This window comes from Sphaeramia orbicularis, chromosome 17 (genome assembly GCF_902148855.1).
Source record: "Sphaeramia orbicularis chromosome 17, fSphaOr1.1, whole genome shotgun sequence".
Taxonomy (NCBI): Eukaryota; Metazoa; Chordata; class Actinopteri; order Kurtiformes; family Apogonidae; genus Sphaeramia; species Sphaeramia orbicularis.
The window spans coordinates 18,348,898-18,376,193 of NC_043973.1; the positions used below are offsets into that span (position 1 = coordinate 18,348,898).

At 37.0% G+C, this 27,296-nt stretch overlaps 1 protein-coding gene, 1 long non-coding RNA gene and 7 other non-coding genes across 9 annotated transcripts; 6 read left to right on the plus strand and 3 right to left on the minus strand.

Annotated features, from left to right (window-relative positions):
• Positions 1 to 1,449: 1,449 nt before the first annotated feature.
• LOC115437147 (uncharacterized) lies at positions 1,450 to 3,364 on the minus strand. Its single transcript, XR_003937920.1, has 2 exons — positions 3,268 to 3,364; positions 1,450 to 2,376 (listed from the first exon to the last, which is right to left on the minus strand). It is a non-coding gene; the product is annotated as an uncharacterized LOC115437147 (long non-coding RNA).
• On the plus strand, positions 1,813 to 1,885 carry trnar-ccu (transfer RNA arginine (anticodon CCU)). The gene has a single exon. It is a non-coding gene; the product is annotated as a tRNA-Arg (tRNA).
• trnam-cau (transfer RNA methionine (anticodon CAU)) lies at positions 1,889 to 1,960 on the plus strand. The gene has a single exon. It is a non-coding gene; the product is annotated as a tRNA-Met (tRNA).
• Positions 3,365 to 3,589: 225 nt separating the features above from the next.
• trnan-guu (transfer RNA asparagine (anticodon GUU)) lies at positions 3,590 to 3,663 on the minus strand. Its single transcript has one exon. It is a non-coding gene; the product is annotated as a tRNA-Asn (tRNA).
• A 4,585-nt stretch (positions 3,664 to 8,248) lies between these two features.
• LOC115437143 (ceramide synthase 2-like) lies at positions 8,249 to 26,274 on the minus strand. Its single transcript, XM_030160290.1, has 11 exons — positions 26,114 to 26,274; positions 22,538 to 22,708; positions 21,505 to 21,622; positions 19,680 to 19,798; positions 19,508 to 19,565; positions 19,100 to 19,150; positions 18,580 to 18,672; positions 18,186 to 18,314; positions 11,546 to 11,655; positions 9,595 to 9,748; positions 8,249 to 9,158 (listed from the first exon to the last, which is right to left on the minus strand). Exons 2-11 carry the CDS (start codon positions 22,705 to 22,707, stop codon positions 8,943 to 8,945), a joined length of 1,218 nt encoding a protein of 405 aa, XP_030016150.1. The 5' UTR covers position 22,708; positions 26,114 to 26,274; the 3' UTR covers positions 8,249 to 8,942.
• On the plus strand, positions 8,605 to 8,677 carry trnar-ccu (transfer RNA arginine (anticodon CCU)). Its single transcript has one exon. It is a non-coding gene; the product is annotated as a tRNA-Arg (tRNA).
• Positions 8,681 to 8,752, plus strand: trnam-cau (transfer RNA methionine (anticodon CAU)). Its single transcript has one exon. It is a non-coding gene; the product is annotated as a tRNA-Met (tRNA).
• trnar-ccu (transfer RNA arginine (anticodon CCU)) lies at positions 17,739 to 17,811 on the plus strand. The gene has a single exon. It is a non-coding gene; the product is annotated as a tRNA-Arg (tRNA).
• On the plus strand, positions 17,815 to 17,886 carry trnam-cau (transfer RNA methionine (anticodon CAU)). The gene has a single exon. It is a non-coding gene; the product is annotated as a tRNA-Met (tRNA).
• Positions 26,275 to 27,296: the final 1,022 nt, after the last annotated feature.

A 27,296-nucleotide genomic window follows, 5' to 3' on the forward strand; every position in this document is an offset into this window, starting at 1 on the left:
GGAATGACACTGTAATTCATAAGAATAACAGTGTTTTCTCCTTGTTACAGTCTCTATCTCCCTCTCTAAAGGAAATGACGCCAGTATCCCATAGAATGACACTGTCATTCAGTAGAATGATCATGTATTATCCATTCTTAGACCAGGGCTACTCCGACAGCTAACTTCAGGAGGTAAATGCTCTTACTTCCATATTCTGTTCACTATATTTACTAGAAGCCAGCCAGCCAGTAAACCGACATGTCGTTTTTCGTTGTTCGAAGTCATCTGTCATTCCCATTATAGTTGTCATTCCATGTACACTATTCCAAATGACAAAGGAGCAGTTGTTACGCCAAATTTTAGTGGTCATTCATTATTTCATGTCATTCATCATTCGGATTAGGAAGGCCCGCTGTAGGACTGTCAGTGGAAACACCAGAGAACTACACAGACAGGGTTTGTGTCTGAACAAACTGAGGGGATGCTACTCCGAGTTTTAAAGTCCAACAGAAGGGAAAGTTGCTGTTTCGCTTGTTGCCTTCGCGGTAAAACCGGAAACTCTGTCGAATTTTCAAAAATATTACGATCATTATTACGATCTCATAAAAGCACGACTTTATCCTCGTTAATGAGCTTTTTAATACTGCGACTTTATTCTCGTAGTGACAAGCGTTTTTATTCTCTTATGTGGCCCTAATACGCCGTTGCAAGTAAAAAACGTTTAGATGATCACTTAATCAAAGTTACAGGTTACAGGGCTGATCTGGTCCACCAGAGGGCACTACAGCACTGGAGTTAATACACCATGTTATGTTCTTTACAGGTTAACCAAAATACCAGTTTTATGTACACACACACACACACATATATATATATATATATATATATATATATATATATATATATATATATATATATATATATATATATATATGTGTGTGTGAATGAATGAAGCTTAAGGAATACTAATGTGTTGCTCTTCCTCCAGCTCCCTTTGCATCCACGCTTACTGTGGTTCAAAGAGCAGCTGACAGGCTGGATGGTTAGGTTTGTCCCATGAGCTTTGTACTCAGTGCCATGATTCAGATTTGTCTCATGAAATACTTAGTCCTGGCCTATCATGACTGAAAAATTGTTATTAGGAGTAACCTGTCCTGACTCTCTTGTGGTGTGATTATTACTGATTATTGACATTTAATTCTGTAAAAAAAAAAAATATCATTGAGCATTTTAATGCAACTTATTGTGTATGTCTATTGCTGAAGGCCCCTTTCCTTTACTGGGTGGTTCTTTGACATCATCACTTGTAATTTTTGATATTTATAATACTGTTTTCTGTCATTTAATACCTTGCGATAAACTTGAAACATATGAAAAAATAATAAAACACTGACGATAAAAGCATTACACAATGAAAAATTTTAAAGTCATCTTAAACCCATTAGAACCATAATGACCACACATTGATCCAAAACAAAATGTCTTTATTTTCATTCTCTTCTGTGTTTAACACTTCATTTATTTAAACGACTGGGTCTGTCTGTGCAGTGGTAGAAATCACACACTCACTTTCTATCGCTTAATGTGTTATTACTTAGTTATTCCTCTATGTGATTATATACTGTTTTTCACATATTTCAAGAGCAGTGTAAAACACACTGCAGTGTGGGTTATAACAGTCATGAGTGGCCAAGCAATCAATACCACTTACATTATTCAGTGATTTTACTAAAAACAAATGTTATTGTTCTTATCTGTAGAAGGAAAGACATAAAATAAAATGCCACTACCACGGTTAACTGACTGCTGCTCAGTTTCACTGCAACATCAGCCCCAGTGGCCTAATGGATAAGGCACTGGCCTCCTAAGCCAGGGATTGTGGGTTCGAATCCCATCTGGGGTGTGTAGCAGAGTGGCGCAGCGGAAGCGTGCTGGGCCCATAACCCAGAGGTCGATGGATCGAAACCATCCTCTGCTAAGTCAGCACTTTTAAATATGACTCTGACCATGAAACTCCCATCATCTTACTCATCAAATTAAACCCTCAATTAGAAGTGAAAAACAGTGACTTACAGCATAAAAGACCAGGAATTCACAGGGTGATGGATCACATCCATCTCAATACATAAACTACATTAACCTCAGGAGAGAAGATCTGGAGCAGAATCTGAAAGAAGATGTTACTGAGCTTTACGCATTCTGTCTGCGACAGACGCTCTGTGGTTGGTTAAATTATTCACCACACAACTACTGGTCAGCATCGACAGTTTGGAGTTGAGGCTGTCTTTACTTCTCTCCCAACAAAAATCCTCGATTCATGTTTTCCTCTCCTTCTTTGTCATCCCCTTCCTCCTCAAGCTCACTCTCTTCATCACAGCGTTCATCTTTTTCCAGCTGAAAGAAGAAAATAAACAGGTTGAACTGGATGTACACAGGGATTAAATGACTAGTAACAAACTACTCCAATTTGAGGTTTGATTACTGTAAAACTGAAATGGACTCCAATCCCATACATGTGCAGACTCTCAAGTAACAACAGTAATTTCAGATTTCAGTTTTATGAGACATTAGATTTTAGTTTAGAAATAATTAAAGTTGTACTGGAAATTTTGGGATGAACAGGCCTCTCAAAACATAGAGCAACTCTATGGGAATGTCAAAGTCATTAAATGTCTGTGCAACGTTATGTCTCATATTATCAAAAAAATCTGACATTACTTCTATGACCTTGACACTTTGTGATGACTTGATGAAGTTACTGAGTGTGGGAAACTGTAGCAGCCTGTCATTAAGATCAGACGAGAAAATATCTAATTTGATTTTGAAACGCAATCAGTTTTTCCGACCACATCAGCAACTATCTTATCTCTCCCTGCAAGTGTCAGGTGAAGTCTATTCAAATGATGAAGAATGACACATAAAAAGCACATCTCAGACACAAATTTCGCATCTAGCATTTTTGTCAGAAATGTGTGTGTGCCGTTTCTGCATTTGTGAAAGGCCGTTTGTTTTTAGAGTATCCACGCAACAGAGTGATGTTGTCATGGCATTCTGTTGCAAAGTGCAGGTAAGGGACAAGATTGGAAAACTTCACCGATAATTCTGAGTTAGTGTTTTTATTTTTGTCTGACGAGCACCTGAACCTGGTGGATACTCGAGTCGTTAACGAAACTGACGTGAGTGGTCTTGAAGAGCCTCCGCACGTTGTATTCCCTATTCACAGAGTAGATGTCATAACAAACTAAGCACAGGGGACTGCCATCTGCATTTTGTATATGTACATACGTCTCAGTCCAGTCGTTGTTAAAGGTTCTATTTTCACCGTCAACTTTGCGTCTCTTCACCGTTGAATGCGACTTGTTTTCATTTTGAACCCGGTCTCCCGTAAACAGTGGCAGTGCTGCAAAATGGCGTAAAGTGCCGCAAATAGACGTATTTACTGTTTAGCGGCTGTAAAACTATTCAACTATTTATGGGTAGAGGGGCCGTGGGCCATTGATATTTTAGTGCAACGTCTTATACACTGACGGAAAAATATTTTTGTTATTATTCACCAGTTTATATATCGATTACAAATATGACAAACCGGAAAAAAATAAAGATTTATCGTCCCTGGGTGGGCTCGAACCACCAACCTTTCGGTTAACAGCCGAACGCGCTAACCGATTGCGCCACAGAGACAACTACACATAAGCTCTACTGTTGAAAAATGTTTAACTGTACATTTGAATAACTGTTCTGTCATACGGGGATTAATTATTTATTCACTATTGCCCTCTAGTGACAGCTACGCTACCATACAACTACGAAAGATGCATTCATGTTTTCCACCACTAGGTGGCTAACAATAAACATTCCGTTAAACGCGAAAATCCATAAAAGCACGAAAAAACAAAGTAGAATAATTGTTTAACGCAAACAAACGTTTAGTGTTAGTCAAATAAACTCAAAAAAGAATCCTGTAACGGTCACAGTTTCAAGCTTCTATCTGTTCTATCTGAACAGCTATAGCTAGCTTAAACTAGCTATTAATGCAAACGTGTTAACTTTTGCATGACAGCACGCTATTGTAAAGTAACTAAACTTACTAAAGTTTTGGCTAAAATAAATTTAGTATACACAGTCAAATTGCATCATTTAATAAGTATCCCGAATATCACTTACGTTCAATCCAAAAATCTGCTGCGGAGCTTTAAAGCAAGAACTGTTAGCTGGGTATTTACGAGGTGCGTCACATTTGCAAAGCTGTTAAAGAGGTAGCTAACATTAAAACTAGCTAACTCCGACAAACGCTCAGTGCAAATGTTTTTGCAACAACTTTACATTAACATCTTGGTTTAAAACATATTCAGAGTTACGTGAAAAGGATGTTACCAGTTCAGTTAAAACACGAAAATAATATCCTGGATGAACTCCTGCAGACTCCTGGTCGCAGTGCGTCACCTGTCTGTAGTGCCCAGTATACCCTGTTATATGGTACTCACAATCAAACAGCCCCATGGATCTGTTGGAAACATTAACTGTATATAATTAGCTGGAGATGACATAATGAACTAACAAGTATGAGATTGTCATGAATAGTTAATGTGATTCTTCTGATTATCTCTGGACAACAGGTCCAGGTTCGAACCTTGAACTAAACTGATTCCGTTGGCATGGCTTTTGTCCGACATACATGATTATGATTATGTTATGATTATGATTATTAATAAGTAATAATATTATTATTATTGGAAAGTATATCAGAAGGCGAAGAAAAAAATCATCACATGGTTGAGTAGGAATATGTGGCTTAGATTCCACTCTACTACTAAAAACCATTTACTTACATTCAGTCAAACAGTCAGCAGTGACAAACGGTTTCACTGGTACAGCCCCATGGTTCTGTTCTAAACTGCTTCATACCTGGATCACGTTCCATTTTCTTACTAGCTATATTTTCGACCAATCGTGGAAAGTGCTCTCCATTGTGAGAATGGACGAGAGCCAATCACGTTACGACATGACAATGGACCTGGCCAATCACAGCTGCATTATCCATTGTGAAATTGGATGACGACATTCCTCAGCACAATTTCCACTAGCGCTGAACTACGCACTCCGGAAAAGTAAGTTGTTTATTCTAGACATGTTTGGAACAAAATAAGTGGTTTATTATTGATATGTTTACTTTATTGTGATTTGGTCATGTAAATGCTACGGTTTCCCCCGCATAAAACGCAGTGTTTTCTAGTTTCAACTTAGGTTATATCGCAAAATCTGTTAGCATTAGCTAACAATCGCTAATGCTAGCGCTCTCCAAACTTTACCTCTTGTCCCTTCATTATAGCATTTCGTGATAATGTATGAATTAAACCCACTTTAAACACATGTCAGAAATTGAGACAGAATATTTCTGAGTTTTAATCAAGATTTTTTTTTTTTTTTTGGTCGTGTGCACCAGCTTTTTTACGCTGGATGCAGCCTCAGCCTCAGCCTCAAGACAGCGATAATTATGCTTAGAAATAGGAGTTTACAAACAACTTTTAATAGTTTAAAGTTCAGTTTGAAGAAAAATGCAGTGTTAGAACATTATTGCCATGACATCATCTTTTTTTTTTTTTTTTTTTCTTTATGGGTCATGGCATCATTAGCTAGCAATAAGCTTTGTTTGAGTGCCAGTTAGTCATTGCATTGAAATGAATAAAGGAGGGAGAAAAACACTTTTTATAGTAGTAGAAGACTCCATTATGCAGCTTGATCTAACATTAGTCTTTATTGAGAACATTATAAAGTAATGCCCCTTCTGTTTGTAAATGTCAATGGTAAAGAATTGGATCCAGAACTTGTATGAATGTATTTCTTTCCAATCTTTTGCATGCTTTGTGCAGATGAGCACTAAGTCTAAGAGCCACAAAGCCATGGGGGATGGTGAGTGGATGGCCAGGCTGAAGGCATTTGTCACCACAGGGGTCTGGCTCTCTGGAGCAGGCAGTAGACCAGCCCCATAGCAGCAGAAGTAGTATGATCTCTATCAGAAGGTAAAGCAAAATTATCTGTAACATTTCATGTTGCTCACCTGAGAAGACCTCATTAAATTTGAGTAAATAAGGGCTGTTATCCCCTCAGATTGAGAGGTGCCCTCTGTAGACCCATGGGTAGACTGCCCTGTTCAGAGGGTTCATGGCCTGCAGATGTGGATTCCACACTACTAAGGAAATCAGTTAGAGTTAAACTACAGTATATTCATGTAAGAGGGTCTTATGTGGCGCGCCATTATGAGCTAAACATAACCAGGGCTGTGACTTGTTGGCATGAGTTATTCTCTCATCAGCTGTAATGGTATAACTTCTGGTCCAATTAAAGGGCTTATTTGAGATAAACAATGGTATAGAGGGTATGCACGTGACGTCACTGCTAGCAGAACTCACCGCGGTTCCGTCCACTGAGTGGCAGAAAGAGGGGGATGAGTAGCGGCTTTGGCTTGAATACCGCGAAAACTTTAGAACAATCTAAAAAATGGGGAAGAGCTGTTGTGCCATTGATTGCACAAATAGGTTTAAAAAGCATTCAGAGCTATCGTTTTAGCGGCTACCTAAAGCCACAGAGAAGAAGCAGATGGATCGCTGCAATTTATAGAAATAACTGGAATCCAGGCAGTGAAACCTGGATTTGTGGTTGCCATTTCGTGTCAGGTAACATTAATTTATGCTGTATTCTTGCGTAAAATCATACCTGAAATTACATATCATTTTGGCTAACGTTACTTGTTAGTAAAACTCTTAATGTTAGCATCTGTCATTTAGTTCTATATTTCATAACTGAAACATTTTTGTCTTCAGTTGTGTGATTCTGAACCTTGTGCTCTACATGATTTGTAAACTAGCTTAAACTGAGGCTAACCTAGTTTTCCAAATAAGGGGGTACTCTAGCACAAAGATGTTGTAGCTGTGTTGGATCCAGTATTTGATTTTAACTCTACTTAAATATCCAAAGTACCAGTAGATCATCCACTCACTTGGGTCAATACTAAGGGTTCAACTCCAGTAAATCAGTAGTGAACTGTGAGCACTACTGCTGGGCCTTTACCTTGGAAATCACAGTCAAGAAAATACGTCTGCACTGACATAAAACCTCAGAAACAATAGTATGTTGAATTGAAAACACTCACCAGCTGTAATCCTCTAATTAACGATGACAAGGATGTCAACAACTCTTTGTCTTTTGTATGCTTTCAGCCTTTGCATTGAGTATTTTCCCGGCGTTGAAATCAGGTTCATACAAATGTCAGGATACGTGATTTCCGGCCACATATCAATGTTCATAGACCACTTGTTGTTTGGTAGCTTGTATGGATCCATGTCCAGTCCAGTTGTCTTTAATTTCATGTTATATTCCACATTTTTCCCAGTCTCGCTGTTTACTGCTACACTCCACCATGTTGAGCCGGTTTGTTTTTGACACTCAGTCTGACTTAGAGGGGTATGGCCCAGGGGGGAAGTGATGTATGTGCATTCCCTCTATTATGATGAACACCTATGCTGTTCTGATGCATCACTCATGCTGCCTTGCTGTTCTGTATCTACCACCTTGCTATTGTCTATCCAGCCTGGCCCTGCATCATCTGGCCCTGCTGCATCCACTTCAGCTCCAGCATCTGCAGCATCATCCCCGTCACTGTACTACAGTCTTTAGATTTGTCTCATGAAAATACTTAGTCCTGGCCTATCATGATAAAAAATCATTATTAATAGTAACCTGTCCTTACTCTCCTGTGATGTGATTATTACTGACTATTGATATTTAGTTCTGTAAAAGAAGTATTACTAAGCACTTTAATGCAACTTATTGTGTATGTATATTGCTGCAGGCCTCTTCCCTTTATAGGTTGGTTCTTTGACATCATCCCTTTTGATTTTATTTAGTATTGTTTCCTGTCAATAAATACCTTGAGATATACTTGAAATACATGAAAAACTAATAAACCACTGGGGATAAAAGTATTACACAATGAGAATATTTAAAGTCATCTTAAACCCATTAGAACAGGGGTGTCAAACTCCCGTCCTCAAGGGCCGGTATCCTGCATGTTTTAGATATTTCCCTCTTCCATTACACCTGGCAGCCATTATATCATTATCAGGCTTCTGCAGAGCATAATGATGAGCTGATCATTAATTGAACCAGGTGTGCTGGAAGAGGGAAATATCTAAAACATGCGGGATACCAGCACTCGAGGACCGGAGTTTGACACCTGGGCATTAGAACCATAATGATCACACATTGATCCAAAACAGAAAATGTCTTTATTTCCATTCTCTTGTGTTTAACACTTGATTCATTTAAATGACTGGGTCTGTCTGTGCAGTGGTAGAAATCACACACTCACTGTCTATCTTTTAATATAATGTTATTACTTAGTTATACTTCTATGTGTTCATATACTGTTAACATATTTCAAGAGCAGTGTAAAACACACTGCAGTGTGGGTTATAACAGTCATGAGTGGCCAAACAATCAATACCACTTACATTATTCAGTGATTTGTAAAAACAAATGTTACTGTTCTTATCTGTAGAAGGAAAGACATAAAATGCCACTGTTACGGCTGACTGACTACTGCTCAATACCACTGCAGCGTCAGCCCCAGTGGCCTAATGGATAAGGCACTGGCCTCCTAAGCCAGGGATTGTGGGTTCGAATCCCATCTGGGGTGTGTAGCAGAGTGGCGCAGCGGAAGCGTGCTGGGCCCATAACCCAGAGGTCGATGGATCGAAACCATCCTCTGCTAAGTCAGCACTTTTAAATATGACACTCCCATCATTTTACTCGTCTAATTAGACCCTCGATTAAAAGTGAAAAACAGTGACTTACAGCATAAAAGACCAGGAATTCACAGGGTGATGGATCACATCCATCTCAATATGTAAACTACATTAACCTCAGGAGAGAAGATCTGGAGCAGAATCTGAAAGAAGATGTTACTGAGCTTTACGCATTCTGTCTGCGACAGATGCTCTGTGGTTGGTTAAATTATTCAGCACACAACTATTGGTCAGCATCGACAGTTTGGAGTTGAGGCTGTCTTTACTTCTCTCCCAACAAAAATCATCTTGATCCATGTTTTCCTCTCCTTCTTTGTCATCCCCTTCCTCCTCAAGCTCACTCTCTTCATCACTGCGTTCATCTTTTTCCAGCTGAAAGAAGAAAATAAACAGGTTGAAATGGCTGTACCCAGGAATTAAATGACCAGTAACAAACTATTCTAATATGAGGTGTGATTACTGTGTAACAGAAAGTGACCCCAATCCCATACATGTGCAGAGTCTCAAGTATCAATAGTAATTTTAGATTTCAGTTTTATGAAATATTATATTTTAGTTTAGAAATAATTGAAGTTGTACTTAAAATTTTGTGTGTTTTTGTCATTATTGGAAAATATTTTGAATTAATAGTTCGTTGTAAGTCAAAAAAATTGCTGTTCAAATGCACAATAATGCCAAAACATGAAACATCCCATCCTTTAGATATTTCAATATAAACAAATACCGTACAAAGGTGTTCTGCTAACAAACGTTGATAATGTTTGTCAGAAAAGAGCTCAGTTCATATCAGCCTCCTACAGATTCTCACCTTGCCTTTCAGGAACTTGTAGATCATTCGTAAGATCAAACCAGCCCAGAATACGTGAAGAGCCTGCAGCACCATGAGCAGGACATTGAAAAAGTAGTATCCAAAGAAGGGTTCAAAGACCTCCATGGACAGCACCAGTGTGGTGTGGATGATTCTGGAAATAATCAAATGAGAGTACAGTGGGAAAAGGTGCCAAGAGTACTTGTCATGTTCAAAATACCTTTTAAAAAAAAGTAGTAAAATATTTTTGAAAGAACAACAGTTTTAGTGCTAAAACAAGCCATATGTTATAAATTCCCATTTTATGAAGTCAAACGAATAATATATTCCCAAACTATGTACAAAAAGTTATTCTTTTTCAAAACAGGAGAGAAAACAGGACCTGAAAAATTAGTTTATTGTACAAAAATATATAAAAGGAATTGAGGGAGACATTTTTCTATTGGGTTTCAGTTATGAAACAATGCAAATATAATACACAGAGCAACAAAAAACTTTAATCTACTACTGATGAAAAAACGTGATTTTGACAAAATCAAGCCAAATCTGAAATCTGTTTTTTTTTTTTTTCAATACATCAGAATTTTTTGTTATGTGAACATGTTTAAAAAAAACCCACTCATTTTCCAATCTTGTGCTGTCTTTTATTGTTTATTCACAATCTGAGGATAATATGTGCTTAATTGTTCAATTTTACTTATAAATATGAATATTAAGTCGAGTGAGGAATAAACTTAAGTAGCAGAAATATCTGGGTGAAGTCATTCACCACACTCATCACTTACATAACCTAAACTGTGTGGGGAAAATCAAGATGCAAGTGGAGGAAATTAATTCCTAGTGACATTCTTCTTCCCATCAGCCCATATACTTTTTGCATGTCATCAACCAGCTGATCATCATTTGCGTCTCTGTTGTTGTCCAGATAATTTTGCACCACTTACTCAAAATTCCAGCTTTTAAATTTACCAGATTTTTACTTAAGGTATTGAAAGCATCTGAATTTTGATCACTTATAATTTACAGAACTAAAATGTTGCTGTGATATGCTACTAATGGTTATATACTGACACATGCATGACTCAAAATCCTGACATGCCTATTTTTTTAATTTATTGGTTTATTCAACAGGGACAGTGTACATTGGTTCACACTGCTGTAAATGCACCAGTTTGCCTAATGGCTGTTTTCCATCTGCAGTCCATGGCCTGAGAAATTCTGATTTCAGATTTGGAATCAGTGTATCTGATTCAGGTAAAATCTGGTATTTATCCTCTGTCAAAAAAAAAATACTGTTGACCAATGAATTTAAAAGTAAATACTTGAAATAAATATTTGCAAAGTTATTTTTGAGAGTTGCTAGTGTGAATGATTTTATTTATTTATTGCTTTACAGATAACAGTGTTGGGGGGTATTTCTATATCCTGTACATTTTACTTCTGTCTGTGCCTGTTCTGTCAGTACATACAGGGGTTGGACAAAATAATGGAAACACCTTCACCTCAAGATGATAATGCCCCAATCCATACAGCTAGAATTGTTAAAGAATGGCATGAGGAACATTCTAATGAAGTTGAGCATCTCGTATGGCCGGCACAGTCCCCAGACCTCAACATTATTGAGCATTTATGGTCAGTTTTAGAGATTCAAGTAAGACGTCGATTTCCACCGCCATCATCTCTAAAAGAGTTGGAGGGTATTCTAACTGAAGAATGGCTTAAAATTCCTTTGGAAACAATTCACAAGTTGTATGAATCAATACCTCGGAGAATTGAGGCTGTAATTGGCGGACCTACACCATTTTTTAATTATATTTTGTTGATTTTTTAAGGTGTTTCCATTATTTTGTCCAACCCCTGTACAGTGGACTGTGGATTATACAATGCTCTATACTACTTGTATTTTTGCGTTATGGTGTAATAATGTAAGATGTAAAAAAGTAAGCCTTACTTGCTGGGAAAAATCACCAGTCTTGTAACAAGGAAGATGGCAGCAAACACAATAAACAGAGCATCACATGTTTTCCTCCAGCCGGTGCCATAGTTGAACATCTTGGCTGACTGCAAAAATGAAAATTTATTAAAGAAACAATAGAAACCACAAAATGAGAACTGTTTGTGTAAGTTTAAGTAAAGCTACTGTATTTGGGAAAACTGAAACTGTCTGAATGTATTAAAAAAGAGTAAAAGAGCCAAAATAGGATAATAAGACGAAGTAAAAATATGTATACAGTAAAAAGAAAATAAAACAAGAACAGCTCTCGGAGAGCGCAGACCTCCGCCAAGTCAGATCTGCCCCCCCGATCACCACCAAAATGTAATCATTTCTTTCTTGTGCCAGTATCAACATTTCCTGAAAATTTCATAAAAATCCGTTCATAACTTTTTGAGTTATCTTGCTAATAAACAAACATGCATGCACGCAAACAAACAAAGCAACGTGATCACAATACCTCCTGGCAGAGGTAATAAATATGCATGTAAGATCAGCTCAGCATAGTTTCTAGGGTCATTAGGGCTCTCAAACTCCTCCACCACGATAAGGTGATGGTTCAAGGAGGAGACCTCGGGGCTGACCCAGGACACACTGGAGGGATTATATCTGGCCGGCCTGGCCTCGGGATTCCCCCAGAAGAGCTGGTGGAAGTGGCTGGGGAGAAGGCTGTCTGGGCTTCTCTGCAGAGGCTACTGCCCCCGTGACCCAGACCCAGATAAGTGGAAGACGACGAGTACAAGTACGAGAATGTCAGCTCAGCAGTGGTGGGCAGTCAGGTACTGTACTTAAATACTGTTTTGTAATACTTGTACTTAATCATTTCCATTTCAGGCTTCATTATCCTTCTGACATCTTTAGTTTCTTTTTAATTGGAGATATTTCACTCGTATATCAATTGCTCTTGAGGATTTGTTAATGTGACATTTTTTAGATTTTGAATCGCAATTAGTCATGGTTAAAGAAATAGATTTGATTTTAACATGAAGATGTTACAAAGGATAATATTAAGAGATTTTGAAATACAATTCATTGTTAAAGATTAAACAGATTGTTTCCAACATTTTTGTCTTTATGTAACATGTTAAAATAGTCAGGTTTATGTTAGACAGTTATCTATAAGTTGATAAAAGCTCCATATTTTTCTTTCTGTACTTCTCATTTGGTTTAAGTTACATCATTAAGTTTCAAATCATCCCTCAAAAAAGTGGAAGATTAGTAATAAAAGCAAAAATCGAATAATGATGTTGAGTGTCAGAAAAATTTAAAAAATTGTTCTAAAACATGACATGGTGAGTTCAACTCCAACCTGCCCTAGCAGAGTGGTGCAGCGGAAACATGCTGGGCCCATAACCCAGAGGTCGATGGATTGAAACCATCCTCTGCTATGTCAGCTTCTTTACATCATAACACTTAAAACAAATGTCCCACCCTTTTACCTGTCTAATTACACCCTCAATTAAAAGAGGAACACAGGGACATGAAGAGTAAAGGATCTGTAATAAAACTACAACTGGACTGGATCTCTCCTTCACTGTGGTTCTCACTGAGGTTTCTCTTTTCCTCTTTTCCCACTGGGTTTTTGGAGTTCTTCCTTGCCAAGAAGTAGGGTCTAAGGATGGGGGGTGCCCAGGACATTAACCCATTCCCTTCTACTGTTTATTTGACTGTTGCTTGTTTTCATACCCAACTAATTTTTTTTAAGTATGTTTTTATGTTATATACCTGTTGTGAAGCACTTTGTGTCTACCTTGTGCATGAAATGTGCTCTATAAATAAAGTTGAATTGAATTGAACTGTATTTCAACAGTAATAAGCAGCTGGAACAGAGATACTTCACGTCACTATTATTCTGCTAATACTTTTACTTACAGTGGAATATTTTCATTTTGCTCTATCAGTACTTTAACTTACGTACAGGATCTGAATATTTCTTCCATCGCAGCTAAATTAGTCCAAATACTGACTCTGTAACATACATCTAGTTCAGTCCATATAAACAGACAAACAGTTATCAATATAATTACCGTACATTGTAGTCTTTGTCATTGCAAGCCTACAGCTCAGTGTGTATTTTTAGATAGTTTTCTAAGTAAATAAAGGTCACATCTGTATGCCCAAGAGCCTTCAGCCATGTATCAGGATCCAGTCATGGGATCAGTATCCTGCATTCTACTGAGATCAGAGTAGATAAAAGTTCCCAAAGAACAACCTTAAGGGCAGTGTAACCCTATGGCTGGGTTATATAAGTTAGATTTGAGAATTTCAGACTTATTTAATCTATAGAGGAAATGAAAAAGTTTGTCAAATATGAAGAATATCAATACAGAGCATTATTTTGGTGGCTTTTTATTGGAATGTTATGTTTTCCTGACTTTCAATGCAACTCATGCCCTTTTAGATCTAAGTAGGATTAGCTGAAATAATTTTAACCTCTTACTTCTGGAAATAGATCATATTTTAATGAGAGGTGAAGCCATATTAGCCTCAACATCACATTGTGCCTCAGTCATTTCAGACTCCATGCTGGTTTTGTTTTATATATTTGTTAGAACATGATCAATAGAAATTGTTCCCAAAAACATATTTAAAAGCATGGGTGACATTACTCAGTTGTTAAGAGAAGATCATTGGATTAAAGCCTGATGTTTACTTATCACGCACAACAGGCTGATAAAAACACAATACTCATTCTTCAATTAATACACACATATGACTTGATTGTTAAAGTCAACTTGGACCCTTTTTGTGAACCAGACTGTATTCATAAAAGGTGCTCCTAATAAGAATACCAAATCTAATTTCCCTTTATATCAATTCATTTTTTAAAAATCAGCTAATGGCTAAAATTTGCTTAGAGGTCTTATTTATGTCTTTGCGAATAAAAAATCAATATAAGTGAATCCCCAGAGGAACTTTGTGTTGGTAAATGCAAGTTATGCAAATTTACAGGATTTCAGTTCAGTTGCAACATGTTGATGGTCATATGAACTATGTTTTCAGCTCAAAAATGTCCAATTTCATCACAATTAATGCTATATTTTCATGTCACAAATGGCCAAGTTATATTTTAACTGAATTTACCTGAAAAACAAATATTATATTCTTTCAGATTCCCCATTTTTTCTTACAAGATTCTATCCTACATATCACATGTTTTATTTTTACAGGTTGCAATATGGAGTATGGTGCTGATCCATCCTGCTTATGTTACACCAATACATATATTAAGAATGTCACACGTCACTTTTTAAATCAACAGTTTTCGAATAATAAGCATTTTTATAAAGAAATAACAATTCTATATTGTTATTTACTCTTTAGTATGATGATAAACTATACAATAAATAATTATGATACTAGTTTTTGCACAGGGATCATTTGTGGAAACGGTGACATGGCTGCCGAGCATCAGTATGATGGGATCCATAACAACCATGTCACATCCGTCCACTGACACATTTTGTGTTTTTGTGTCAGCTGTTATTGTTTTTGATCCACAATACTAACATTTATGAATAAGAGGAGAATTAGCAATAGTAAGTATATAAGTTTATTACTAATAAAGTTCTGGTACTGACCAGATCATCATGGGTAATGTCACGTCCGTCCACCAGCAAAAGTTTTCACATACACGTGCTATTCAAAATCCAATATTTCTGAAAATATATATAATATGTCAAATAATATCAGTAGTCTGTGCACAAATGTATTAGCATTATTTCAACACAGTTCTATGCATTTCTTACAACTTTTTTTTTTGACAAAAATTTTAGCCACTAATTCCATTTTGTTATGTTTCTCCCAAAAATAAAAACGTTAACCTGGGAAAGCAAATAAACAAACTGTAAAAAACCCATGAAAAGTTGTAAAATCAATAAAGGGCCCTTTTAGGGGTTTGAAAAGGTGACTGAAAATGCAGTTTGCCATCATCCACTGACTTTATCACAGAGATAGATAAAACAAAAAGAGGGGGCTTAAAAAGTATTTAAAATGGGAGTCACTGGTCAGAATGGAGGGTGGGGCAAACAGTGGAAAACAGACCAACTGAAAATTCCCAGCAGCACTTGGTATACAATGGCATTAAGGTAAGTATAAATGTTGACACTTGGACAGCACACAGACAACTGAGGTGGAAAAACCATCGACTTTTAAAGGCTGAACTGACTAATTACAGCCAGGTGAGGAGAAACATGACAGGTGCACACAATTAGCACTAACGACCTGTGGACAAGCTCCAACCATGAAAGAAAGCCATTGTGGGGGTCTGTGTGCCCATAACATCTAAAATATAACACAATCTATATACTGACATTCATGTAATCTTTCACATGAAATAAAGTTTAAACTGAAAAAAAGGGGCATACTGTGCCTGCGTAGTTGTCTATATATACTGCAGGTGTAAACTAATGCGATCCTTTGACCTTAAAGGAGCGCTATTTAGCTTTTTTAAATGGGATTATGCATTTTAAAACATTTCCCTGTGGTCTACATAAACTGTAAATGCTATGCTTGGGACTGAATTCTTCATTAATTCAACTCCACAGGTCCATCTTCAACCCTATTTCTGAGTGATGACACCAGAAAGGTTGTTTTGAGCGCTGGCCCTTTAAATGCAAATGAGCCACTTCATGCCCCACCCCCTTCAGGTTGTTGGCTGTGCTGCTCTGTCCTGTTCAACCACTTGTGTTCGTTAATACAACCTACAACTGAACATTTTAGGTAATCAGCTCGAAGTTTGGACATATTTTCAGTATGGAGTACAGCCGCTGCTGCTGAAAAACAATTATGGCAACTTGTGCAAATGTCGTGACGTAACTAGTTATAGATGTAACAAATTAAGCAGGAATGAAAACAGGGTGTAGAAATCCACTCGATTTTTGCCAAAATGAATATAAAGATATCTTCGCAGCACCTGGAGAGTTCAAATTCAAACTTTTTGAACCATTAGGGTCCAAATACACAAATAAATGTACCAAAGACTAATAAAAGTGGGTTTAGCAAAATATGACCCCTTTAAACTTTAACCACAAAATTCATGGATGACCAGGGCAGGTCATGGTCAATGTAACTGCCATGTCAGATCACCTCAGATCTACTTGTTATCGATCTCTAGTTTGAAAATAATCACAAATAAACATTCAGACAGACAGAGAGGACTGACTGTTACACTACAAACTGTAGTGTAACAGACAGCAGTGGACAGCAATCCATACCACTTACTGTACATTATTCTGTATGAAAGTTTTATTGTTTGTTCTGTCTTTATGTATTGTTGTAACAATGTCTATATTGCTCTATATTATACTGACAGTCAATAGAAACTCTGAGGTAGAAATGTCTGCATATTTCTACTTGTAGGGGGGTTGTAATTATTCATTGTGGATTTATTGATGACTTAGTGCTCGGGTAGTTGAGATAATGATGAGTTGTCATGTTGTCATGGTTCATTGCACATGGGTTGGTCTCTTTGCAAAAGTGGACCAAACACACACTGAGCAATACTCAGTGGGTATCTGCACAATTTGAGGATTGGTTTTGAAGGCCTATATAAAGGCCCAAAAAAGGCCACCATTGTTAGTCCAGTGAACGGCATCATGCCACGTCTATCACGTGAACAACGTCTCTGGGCACTGGGTATGGTGGAGGCCAGTTTGAGCTACAGTGATATAGCCAGGCCTATGTATGGGCTGTTCCCAACCCACAATCACAAACCTGGTTGAATGCCACAACACCACAGGCTCTGTTGACGACAGACCGCCTGCATCGATGCAAATGGAGGCCATACCTGGTATTGACTGTTGTGACTTTGTGTTTGGCAGGTGCCATTTTCTTTTGTTAAGTCTTTTGTTTTGAAATTGTTCTTGAAACTTTAGATTTTTGTTTCTGTATGCCAATATCCTAAACAAATGATTCATATGAAAAAATTCCAGTTTAGGGTTTCAAAATAAAAATTTTGTTGAAAAATATGGTCTAAAAGTTTTCATTGACTGTGAGTGTACATAATACCATTATTATCCAGATATAACATGTAAAGAAAACAAAAACTGATCACTAACATTTCATAATAGTCATATGTTTGGCCAGATTGTGAGATCTGTGTAAAATGAAGCAGCAGTGTTAGTGAAGTTAGGTATGAGTTATCACACCAGCCCCAGTGGCCTAATGGATAAGGCACTGGCCTCCTAAGCCAGGGATTGTGGGTTCGAGTCCCATCTGGGGTGGGTAGCAGAGTGGCGCAGCGGAAGCGTGCTGGGCCCATAACCCAGAGGTCGATGGATCGAAACCATCCTCTGCTATCTGTCATTTTTAATAACCGATATGTAATACTACTGTGAGCATTCAGACAGGCAGCTTTTCTCAGAGGACTAAAGCACACAGCAGCAGATAAATGGACAATCTCAGAGTGAACCTATGGTGACATGCCCTTAAGAGATTAATTATATATGTGATGTCCCATGTGTCTGCTTTGCTACATTTCTCAGTAGAAAATAAGGGTCTCCCAAGGACTCACTCTTCAGATTCACCTCGTTAAAACAAAAGCAGCAGTGTTTGTCTGTCTACACATCTGTTAATATAAACCTACAGTCTATGTTACCTCTAGCAGGATGTCGGACGAGTCATGAAGCAGCACGACCAAGGTGCCGATGCGAACGTAGTTGGCGCAGTAGGAGAAGCTGAGCAGGAAGATGGTGGCTAAATGATGGACGACCTGTTCCTTAAAGTCCTGGCAAAGCAAACACAGGCCCACACATTGAAACAGAATGACTTCAGATGTTGACACAAGACTTTTAACTCCTGCTCTAATAGTCAATCATTACCTGTGAGTTTCATTAAGGCAGAAGTGCACTTACTATGAAATATGACCCCCACACACTAACATGAGTCTAATGTTTTATAATATGTGCTATGTGCTGCAAAACAAAAATAACCAACTACACAAGAACTCATTTGCATTAAATTTAGATTTGAATGGATGTTGAGGTCATCACCTTCCTCTTGATGTCCACAGAGATCCGGAGGAGCAGAGAGCCATAAAAACCCAGCTCCAGCATGTAGTACCAGTAATGAGCTCTCTCCATAGGCTGCAGAGAACATGTTGTAGCATTAGAATAGTCTGTCTCATACAGGAGCAGATGGTAAAAGGTTAGAGCGTTAAAAGTTCAGGAAATACAGGCTTTGAATTATTAGATTTATCTGTTTTACTTCTACAAAACACCAAGAACATCTGCAGTGGAGTGTATGCTCTTTAAATCAGAGTTATTTGATGTCTCAGATATGTATGAGGAAGCAAATTAGTTCACCACACTATGTTTATTTCCTCCTTCAAGGAAAATGAATCTGTTGAGTCAGAATACATTTAAAACCACATCACGGTCAACAGGTTCCACATTAAGTATTGTTTACATCCTTATCATGTGTATATTTCAATAATTAGATGTAGTTTCCTGAACACATTTTAATTGGAACAAGTCTGATGATTAATCAAAGCAATGAGAAGTAAAGTTTCACCTGTATTGGATACTGCCTCCAACACTCCCTGAGGTCCCAAAACCAGGGTCTCTGTTGATACAATGAGCAGAAAGTAACAGTAATAGCCTTAATATTTGTCTAGTAGAGCTTTTTCAGTCACTGCCCCCAAACTGTGGAATGAACTACCTTTGCACATCAGGCAAGCCGACTCAATTTCTGTTTTTAAATCCTCTCTTAAAACTTCTTTTTGGCTTTTAACTCAGTGTAAGAGGTTGGCTTTCATAGTTTTAATGTTTTATTAATTCTTTTATGTGTATTATTTGTTTTTATGTGTGTACAGCACTTTGGTTAACTGTGTTGCTTTTAAAGTGTTCTATAAATAAAGTTGACTCAACTAGTTTCAGGATTAGCAATGCTTTGACATGTAATGATTATTGTAAAACTCACATCAATCAAGCAGGTCAATCCAGCCATGAAGGCCGAGATGTAGAAAAAGAACCTCCAGCTGCAAAACAAGGGAATTTCAACACTGAAACAAGTGGTGCTCATCTTGGAAAAGAGAGACTTCTAGTAACAATGACCCAATGAAATGAAAGGTCCGTGTGGAGGCTATACTTACGCAGCTTCTCCAAACTTCTTGGTCCGACAGGGTCTGTCTTGGTTCCTGCGGAGTCTGAACCACATCTCAATCTGCCTCTGGGTTTTACCACACTGTGACATCAAACTGATAACTTCACTCTGCAACAACAGGAGAGTAGACAAGAATTAGATGGATTAAGATGAAGAGAAAACAGAGACAAACTGACTTTAATTCAGTCAAGGAGAGCATGAATAAATGAACTGACAAAGGAACAGGATGTTATGTTTTACATAGATTAATTAGGTAGTTATTTAGCATCATACACCAGCAAAAATGACTTTAAACCTAAATCTATTTCACAATAGTCTGAGGTAGAGGTCTCATTTACACTTTTATACATTATTTTATACATTATTTATAGATGACAAAAATAATAAATAGTGAAAAAACAGTAAAAATGTTATTCTGTAAATGATAAAACCTAAATAATGAGTATATACTGTATATATGTATATATATCTACAATGGTGATTAAAAACAACTGAAACTTAAAGACAATAAACAATAAAAAAAAAACCATAAGAATAATATCACCCAAATGAATGCCCTACACATAAAAACCTCTTTCTGTTCCAGGATGCAGGTGCACAATGAATAAACTGTTTAACAGACATGAGTGAAAATACCCAGAACGTGCAATGTAATAACATCATTTGAGCATGTTCCAAATAGAAGAAAATAAGACACAGTAGATATGTTGTTTAGCCTGGATCATGTCATGCAGCAGAGTCACTAAGAATCTAACATATTTGTAAAATCATAGACAAATTAAATCTAAGTAATTGTTGGTGCATTTCCAGTTAAATTCGGATGGGAGGCTGGGAGATGAGGGTCAGGTTAAAGGACTTAATAAATGACACAATGGCGGGCGTGTTGCTTTGTTGCCAGTTCCTGAATGTGTGATTCTGTGTTTTCCCCCAGGCTGGCTTTTCCAGGAACAAGGATGTGTTGCCATCACAACACCCATGCTGTGTCTCTGCTCCCACACACAGTGTTATCCAACTGCAGATAACTTCTCACGAGTGAAGGAAGAACTTTTCAAATCCTTTACTAGAGAAGAACTATCAAAACAGCAAAGTATAAACACTACATGTGAGGGAAAGTTCAGCATAAAAACTGCAACGTAATAGTTCATGAGTAGTATCAACAAAATGTAATTAAAGTGGTGATGTAATGTATAGATTTTATTCTTCTCATTACATTGTTAATATTGAAGAAACAGTGTTAGAGAAACATGTTACTGTTGTTACTTTATCCAGTTAAAACACATACAGCGCTCATCACATTATTAATGTTAGAGAAACAAAGAAAAAACTAAGTTTTCAAGTTTTGGATTTTTCTCTAATCTGTGATTTTTGGTGGCATAGTAGTTGGTTTGAACATTTATTAAACGATTTATTGAGACAATGGGAGATGTCTAGAGGAAAAACCACTATTTAGTAGAGATATTAACAACTCATATATGTCTAAGTCTACTTTTTTTGAAATAAAAAGGTTTGATGTGTTTAATGTGTTAAGGTTTTTAATGTGTTTTAAGAGTTTCCCCTGTAATAATAACTCAAACTGGACAAATGGAGTAAAACGTATATTAGCCTCTGAATTGCAGAACATAACGAAGAACAAAATGGAAATACTCAACTTTTATCAAATATTTTAAAAATGCACTTTAGTAGAGAACATGAATAAATGCATTTTCCACTTCTGTATTTGACAGGGGGAAGTAAAGTCTCATTTGACAGGTTTACAAACCAGTCCGGCCTTCGGTGTTTCGTTAACTTCCTCTGGATTAATAATCAACACCAACCTGCGATGGCCTTCTGCTCCTCTGGGTGTAATAGGACTCCAGCTTTGGGGAGGGGGCAGCAGTCACTTGTATCCTATTCCTTACCCCCAAACATCTGCCCATGGGTGGGGCACAAAACCTGAGGGCAGGGGAACAAAAGACAACATAATGACATAACGCAGACAGAGGGTGCAGGGCGACGGGCTGCAGCTGTTTATTCTTACTTTACTGTACATGTAATTAATCAAAAAGCTGTCAGGATAAATGATGCAGTATACATGCGATGTTTGTGTTAAAGTTAGCATTAGAGCAGTCCTTAACCGGGCTTTAAGAACCAAACAGTCACTCCTGTCAATAATACAACAGCAGACAAACAGTGTTGACAATGTGTGTGTACATGCAGCTTATACAATCTCTTCACAGTCTACAGTTTACTCCATTTTAATAAGATAATGTAAAAAATATTAAGATAAAAGGGAAAAAAAAACATTCTAAACAAGAGTGATGAGGGTGTTCTTTGTTGGGTAACGTAAACACTTCAGATCCAAGGCCCTTTTCTGACAAAAACGTTTTATTCCAATGTCTGTTTCACGAAGAATCTATAAAACTATAGTCCATGTTTATGACATACTGAAATAGAACTGGGTTACAACCCACGTGTAGCAGCACAAACAGTTCTCCTAAGAGCCATCTGCCATCTAAATAAAGGCTTTTTAGTTTTTGTTCATAATGCCTTGGATCGCTTTTATTTCTGAAAAAGAAAGTGTACACCTGAGCCAGAACACACTAATGAGACAACAACCTGTCCTGCCAAAACACCTGCTCACTGCCCCACAGCTCATATCCTCTTACAAATGAAGCATCCTCCCATAGGAGCTGCTTACCCAGTCATAACCAGGAAATGGAGCCCAATGTAACTGGAAAAACAATTCAAATTTTATAGTTTTATCACAGTGACCTCATCAGATTGTGATCCTCAAAAGGGTGTTGGGCTGGTGTTAAGTTGTCAAAGCCAGACTAAAATATCCCCAAAGCCAGATGAGGGGCGTTTTACCTCTCAAACAGATAGCGCAGGGCGATGAAGGCCAAAGCGAGGGGCAGAGATATGAGCAGGTCCAGGGGTTGCGGCCGGTCAGACGAGGACAGCTGTTCCATGTCTTTCCAGGTCACACCTGGAGGAAGCCAGAAGTCCTGTCTCCATACGTCAGGTAGCAGGTTCATCATGCTGTGGAAGAAAAGGAGACAGAGAAGATGGAAATGATGAAAGAAGAAGTATAAAGTAAATGCGATTTTATTCATCTCTACGAGCTTGATTCAGCACAACAGTGTTAGAAAAAATGTTAAGTACAGCATCATAATAACATAAATGGAGTATTAGGTTACCAAATCCATTACAGCAAGACTTATTAATGAAAAATGTAGTAGGTCCATCGTAACTATATAACAAAAAAACAATGCCAAAATATATTACATCTAACCCTAGCAACAAATTTTGCATTATTTTTGTATATTACTCAAGTGTAGGATACATAGCAGTCATTAAAATAGCCTTAACCCTTTAACCCCTGATGTGTCTATGGTGAGCTTTCTGAATGTATGATTTATTTTAAATATTCATAAAATTCAACCATATGCTAAATAGGAAAAATTTTAAAACATGCTGATAGAATAGACCTTATTCTTTCCATAGACATCTGAGCATGCTCAGAGCAACCTGTGTAATGGGGGCAAAACAAAGAGCAGCGAGTGAGACCGACTTGCTCTAAAAGTAGACGGTTTAGGCTTTTTTTCCCCAGTGTTTTCCTTTTTGTTTTTTGTTTTTACTGTTGTTTGCAGTGTTGTGGTGATTTTTCTTTATTTTTTTTAACTGTGTTTTTACCAAATTTTGACCATGTAACTGCTTTTTGGACTTCAACCATGTGCCAAAAAGCAGCTGGACTGATTTAAAAAAAAAAAAAAAAAAGAGCCCCAAAACACAAACTACTGGGCCAAAATTCAAATACTTGTTGTTCAGTGTGTTCCAGTTCACAGGTCATGTTCAACATCCTAAATCTCTTATTGATGTACATTCTGAGTGCCTTATTTAGTAAAAACCTGTCAAACTTCAATTCCTCTGTTTTTCTTTTTGTGTTATTCCACCTGTTTTGACCTAAAACACACAGTAAAGCAAAACCACTGAAGAAAAGGAACAAAAGCTCTTGACACTGAAACAGACGCAAATTCACAGCATGTTTACCTGGAATAATGTCTCAGGGGTTAAAGGGTTAAGAGAAGCCTGCAATGTGTTAATGGAACATATCATATCTGGTAGGTCCATCTTCACTAACATTAAGTTTAATTATCATCACCTGGTGCCCTTTATTTACATCATGTTTAACATAAGAGATTATTTGACCCAATTTAAAACTTAATATTATGACTTTACATCAAATAGATTTTTGTGGGCATAAACCTTAGATTATATATATTATTATGTAGATTTCACTTGACATATAGTACAGCTTTGTTAATAATGATGTAATCCAGTGGTTCCCAACCTTTTTTGACTCGTGACCCCATTTTAACATCACAAATTTCTGGCGACCCCAGACATTCAAAACTGAGACATGTTTTTGCTAAAATTAATTTGGTTTTGATCATGTAATAGTTTGCTATACTATGTTGCAAATAAATGTTAATTTTAGATTACATTTAGTCTATATAATGTATATTATTATGGACGGAAGCAGAAAAGCCAGGTGTAGATTACTGCACAAAGTCAGAATTTTATTTTCCTTGGTCAGGATATGTACAGTCAATCCAGCTTGGATTTACAAGGCTGACAATTAATACTGAACAAACAAGAACTCAAACTATGAATTATGAAACAGCTGCAGCATCTGAAACTGACCATAATAAACATTTGAAAGATAAATAGTACCACAGTGCTTCAGTTTCAGCTTCACAGTTTGTCATGTCTATTATGGATTAGGATTGTCTCTGTCAACTCACCATATAGTTTTCATTAGTATTTCTTTTTTTTTTTTTTTTATCAATTACTAGAAATTTCAGGCGACCCCATTTGAATTCCAGGTGACCCCACGCAGGGTCCTGACCCCAAGGTTGAAAAACACTGATGTAATCTTAATAGCTAAGTGTTAATTACAGCATCCTAATAACATAAATGGAGTATTAGGTTACCAAGTCACTAACAACAAGACTTATTAATGGATCATTTCATATCTGGTAATTCCATTTTAACAATATAACAAGAAACCCATGCTATAATGTATAATGTAACAACCTTTTTTGTATATAACTCAAGTGTAGTATATATAGTAGACATTAAAACAGTTTCAAGAGAGGTGTGCTATGTGTAAAGCAGACTAAAAGGCTGGAAACAAATACCTCCAGTGCAGTTCCAACTACATGAATCTGAGTTGTCCAGACAGATATGGAATAATGTCTCAGGGGTTAAAGGGTTAAGAGAAGCCTGCAATGTGTTAATGGAACATATCATATCTGGTAGGTCCATTTTCACTAACATTAAGTTTAATTATCATCACCTGGTGCCCTTTATTTACATCATGTTTAACATAAGAGATTATTTGACCCAATTTAAAACTTAATATTATGACTTTAGATCAAATAGGCTTTTGTGGGCATAAACCTTAGATTATATACATTATTATGTAGATTTCACTTGACATATAGTACAGCTTTGTTAATAACGATGTAATCTTAAAAGCTAAGTGTCCTAATAACATAAATGGAGTATTAGGTTACCAAGTCACTAATAACAAGACTTATTAATGGATCATTTCATATCTGGTAATTCCATTTTAACAATATAACAAGAAACCCATGCTATAATGTATAATGTAACAACCTATTTTGTATATAAATCATGTGTAGTATACATAGCAGACATTAAAACAGCCTTAAGAGAGGTGTACTATGTGTAAAGCAGACTAAAAGGCTGGAAACAAATAGCCCCAGTGCAGTTCCAACTACATGAATCTGAGTTGTTCAGACAGATATGGAATAATGTCTCAGAGGTTAAAGGTTTAAGAGAAGCCTGCAATGTGTGAATGGAACATATCATATCTGGTAGGTCCATCTTCACTAACATTAAGTTTAATTATCATCACCTGGTGCCCTTTATTTACATCATGTTTAACATAAGAGATTATTTGACCCAATTTAAAACTTAATATTATGACTTTACATCAAATAGGCTTTTGTGGGCATAAACCTTAGATTATATACATTATTATCTAGATTTCACTTGACATATAGTACAGCTTTGTTAATAATGATGTAATCTTAATAGCTAAGTGTTAATTACAGCATCCTAATAACATAAATGGAGTATTAGATTACCAAGTCACTAACAGCAAGACTTATTAATGGATCATTTCATATCTGGTAATTCCATTTTAACAATATAACAAGAAACCCATGCTATAATGTATAATGTAACAACCTATTTTGTATATAACTCAAGTGTAGCAGACATTAAAACAGCCTTAAGAGAGGTGTGCTATGTGTAAAGCAGACTAAAAGGCTGGAAACAAATAGCTCCAGTGCAGTTCCAACTCCATTAATCTGAGTTGTCCACACAGATATGGGCTACAGAGCAGGGTCTCACCTGGATGAAGCTCTGTGGAGGTGAAGAACTGGACCAGGATCATAAAATGCTCCTGAAGCTGTGATTTTGTCTCTGTTCTGTTAGTTGTTTGACTGAAGATGCACCTTACTGCCTCTAGATCCTGCCGACGACACAGGAGGAGAAGTGAACGGTGGATCACGGTTTACCTGTCAAGTTAATCTACACCAGAAGAAGATGATCACCTCACCTTCAAAATAAGAGATCTGTATAAACGCGCGGCTTGGCAAAATGGGTAAACAGGACGTAAAAGTAGTGTAAATGCATTGAAAAATTTCCAATAACCAAATAAAAGTCTCGCTATGTATGCTCAAGTTCAGTGGGAAAATCTCCGTAGTCACGTTTCGGTATGTTTAATATAACTGTGCTTTTATTCTGACGACTTCCGGTGTGTGTGTTCTGTCTCCATCAGGACAGTGTGGTCTACAGGCTGAGCTGTGGATGAACCACCAGGGGCATCTCTAGCTCAAAGGGGCGGTTATAATCCACTAAATCAGCATCGACAACAAAGAAACACTTAGGTTTTCATACCTTCAGTTTAATAAAAAGCAACTTTTATTTTCGCTGCCCACATTTATTATAGTGTAATAGGTCCATAAACCTGTCATATTAACCAGGTGATTTTTATTTACATCCTGTGTAACATCAGGGTTTATTCTGACCCACTAATGTCAAACTCAATATTAAGAGTTTACATTTAGCAGACCTTAAGATTTATGAAGCTTAACCCTTTTATGCATAGTGGCCATTGCAGTGGACAGTTGTTCAAAGCTGTTCTCTTATATATTCATGGATTTTGTTGTTTCAGTTCTATATCAGCCAACACAGTGGACGTCTATGCATCATCCCATACCCTACAGTTCATACCATTACTGTAGCGTTGCTGTTCTAGATAAACCTGATCTGCACTAACATGTTTGAGTCTAAAAAAAGTTGTTAATTGTTATTAGACTGTAATTAACAGGGTTTTTGTTTGTTTGTTTGTTTGCTTTTCTAAACAAAAAGGGTTTTTTTTTTTTTTTTTTTTGCATATTATCTCCATGAAGTGAGTAAGAACTAGTATTAGAGTATGTTAAAATGTGAGAAAACATGAGATTAGCAGCATTAAAAGTTTTTATTTCATAGTTTTCACACAGTATATCAGTAAATACATATTTCTTTGCTT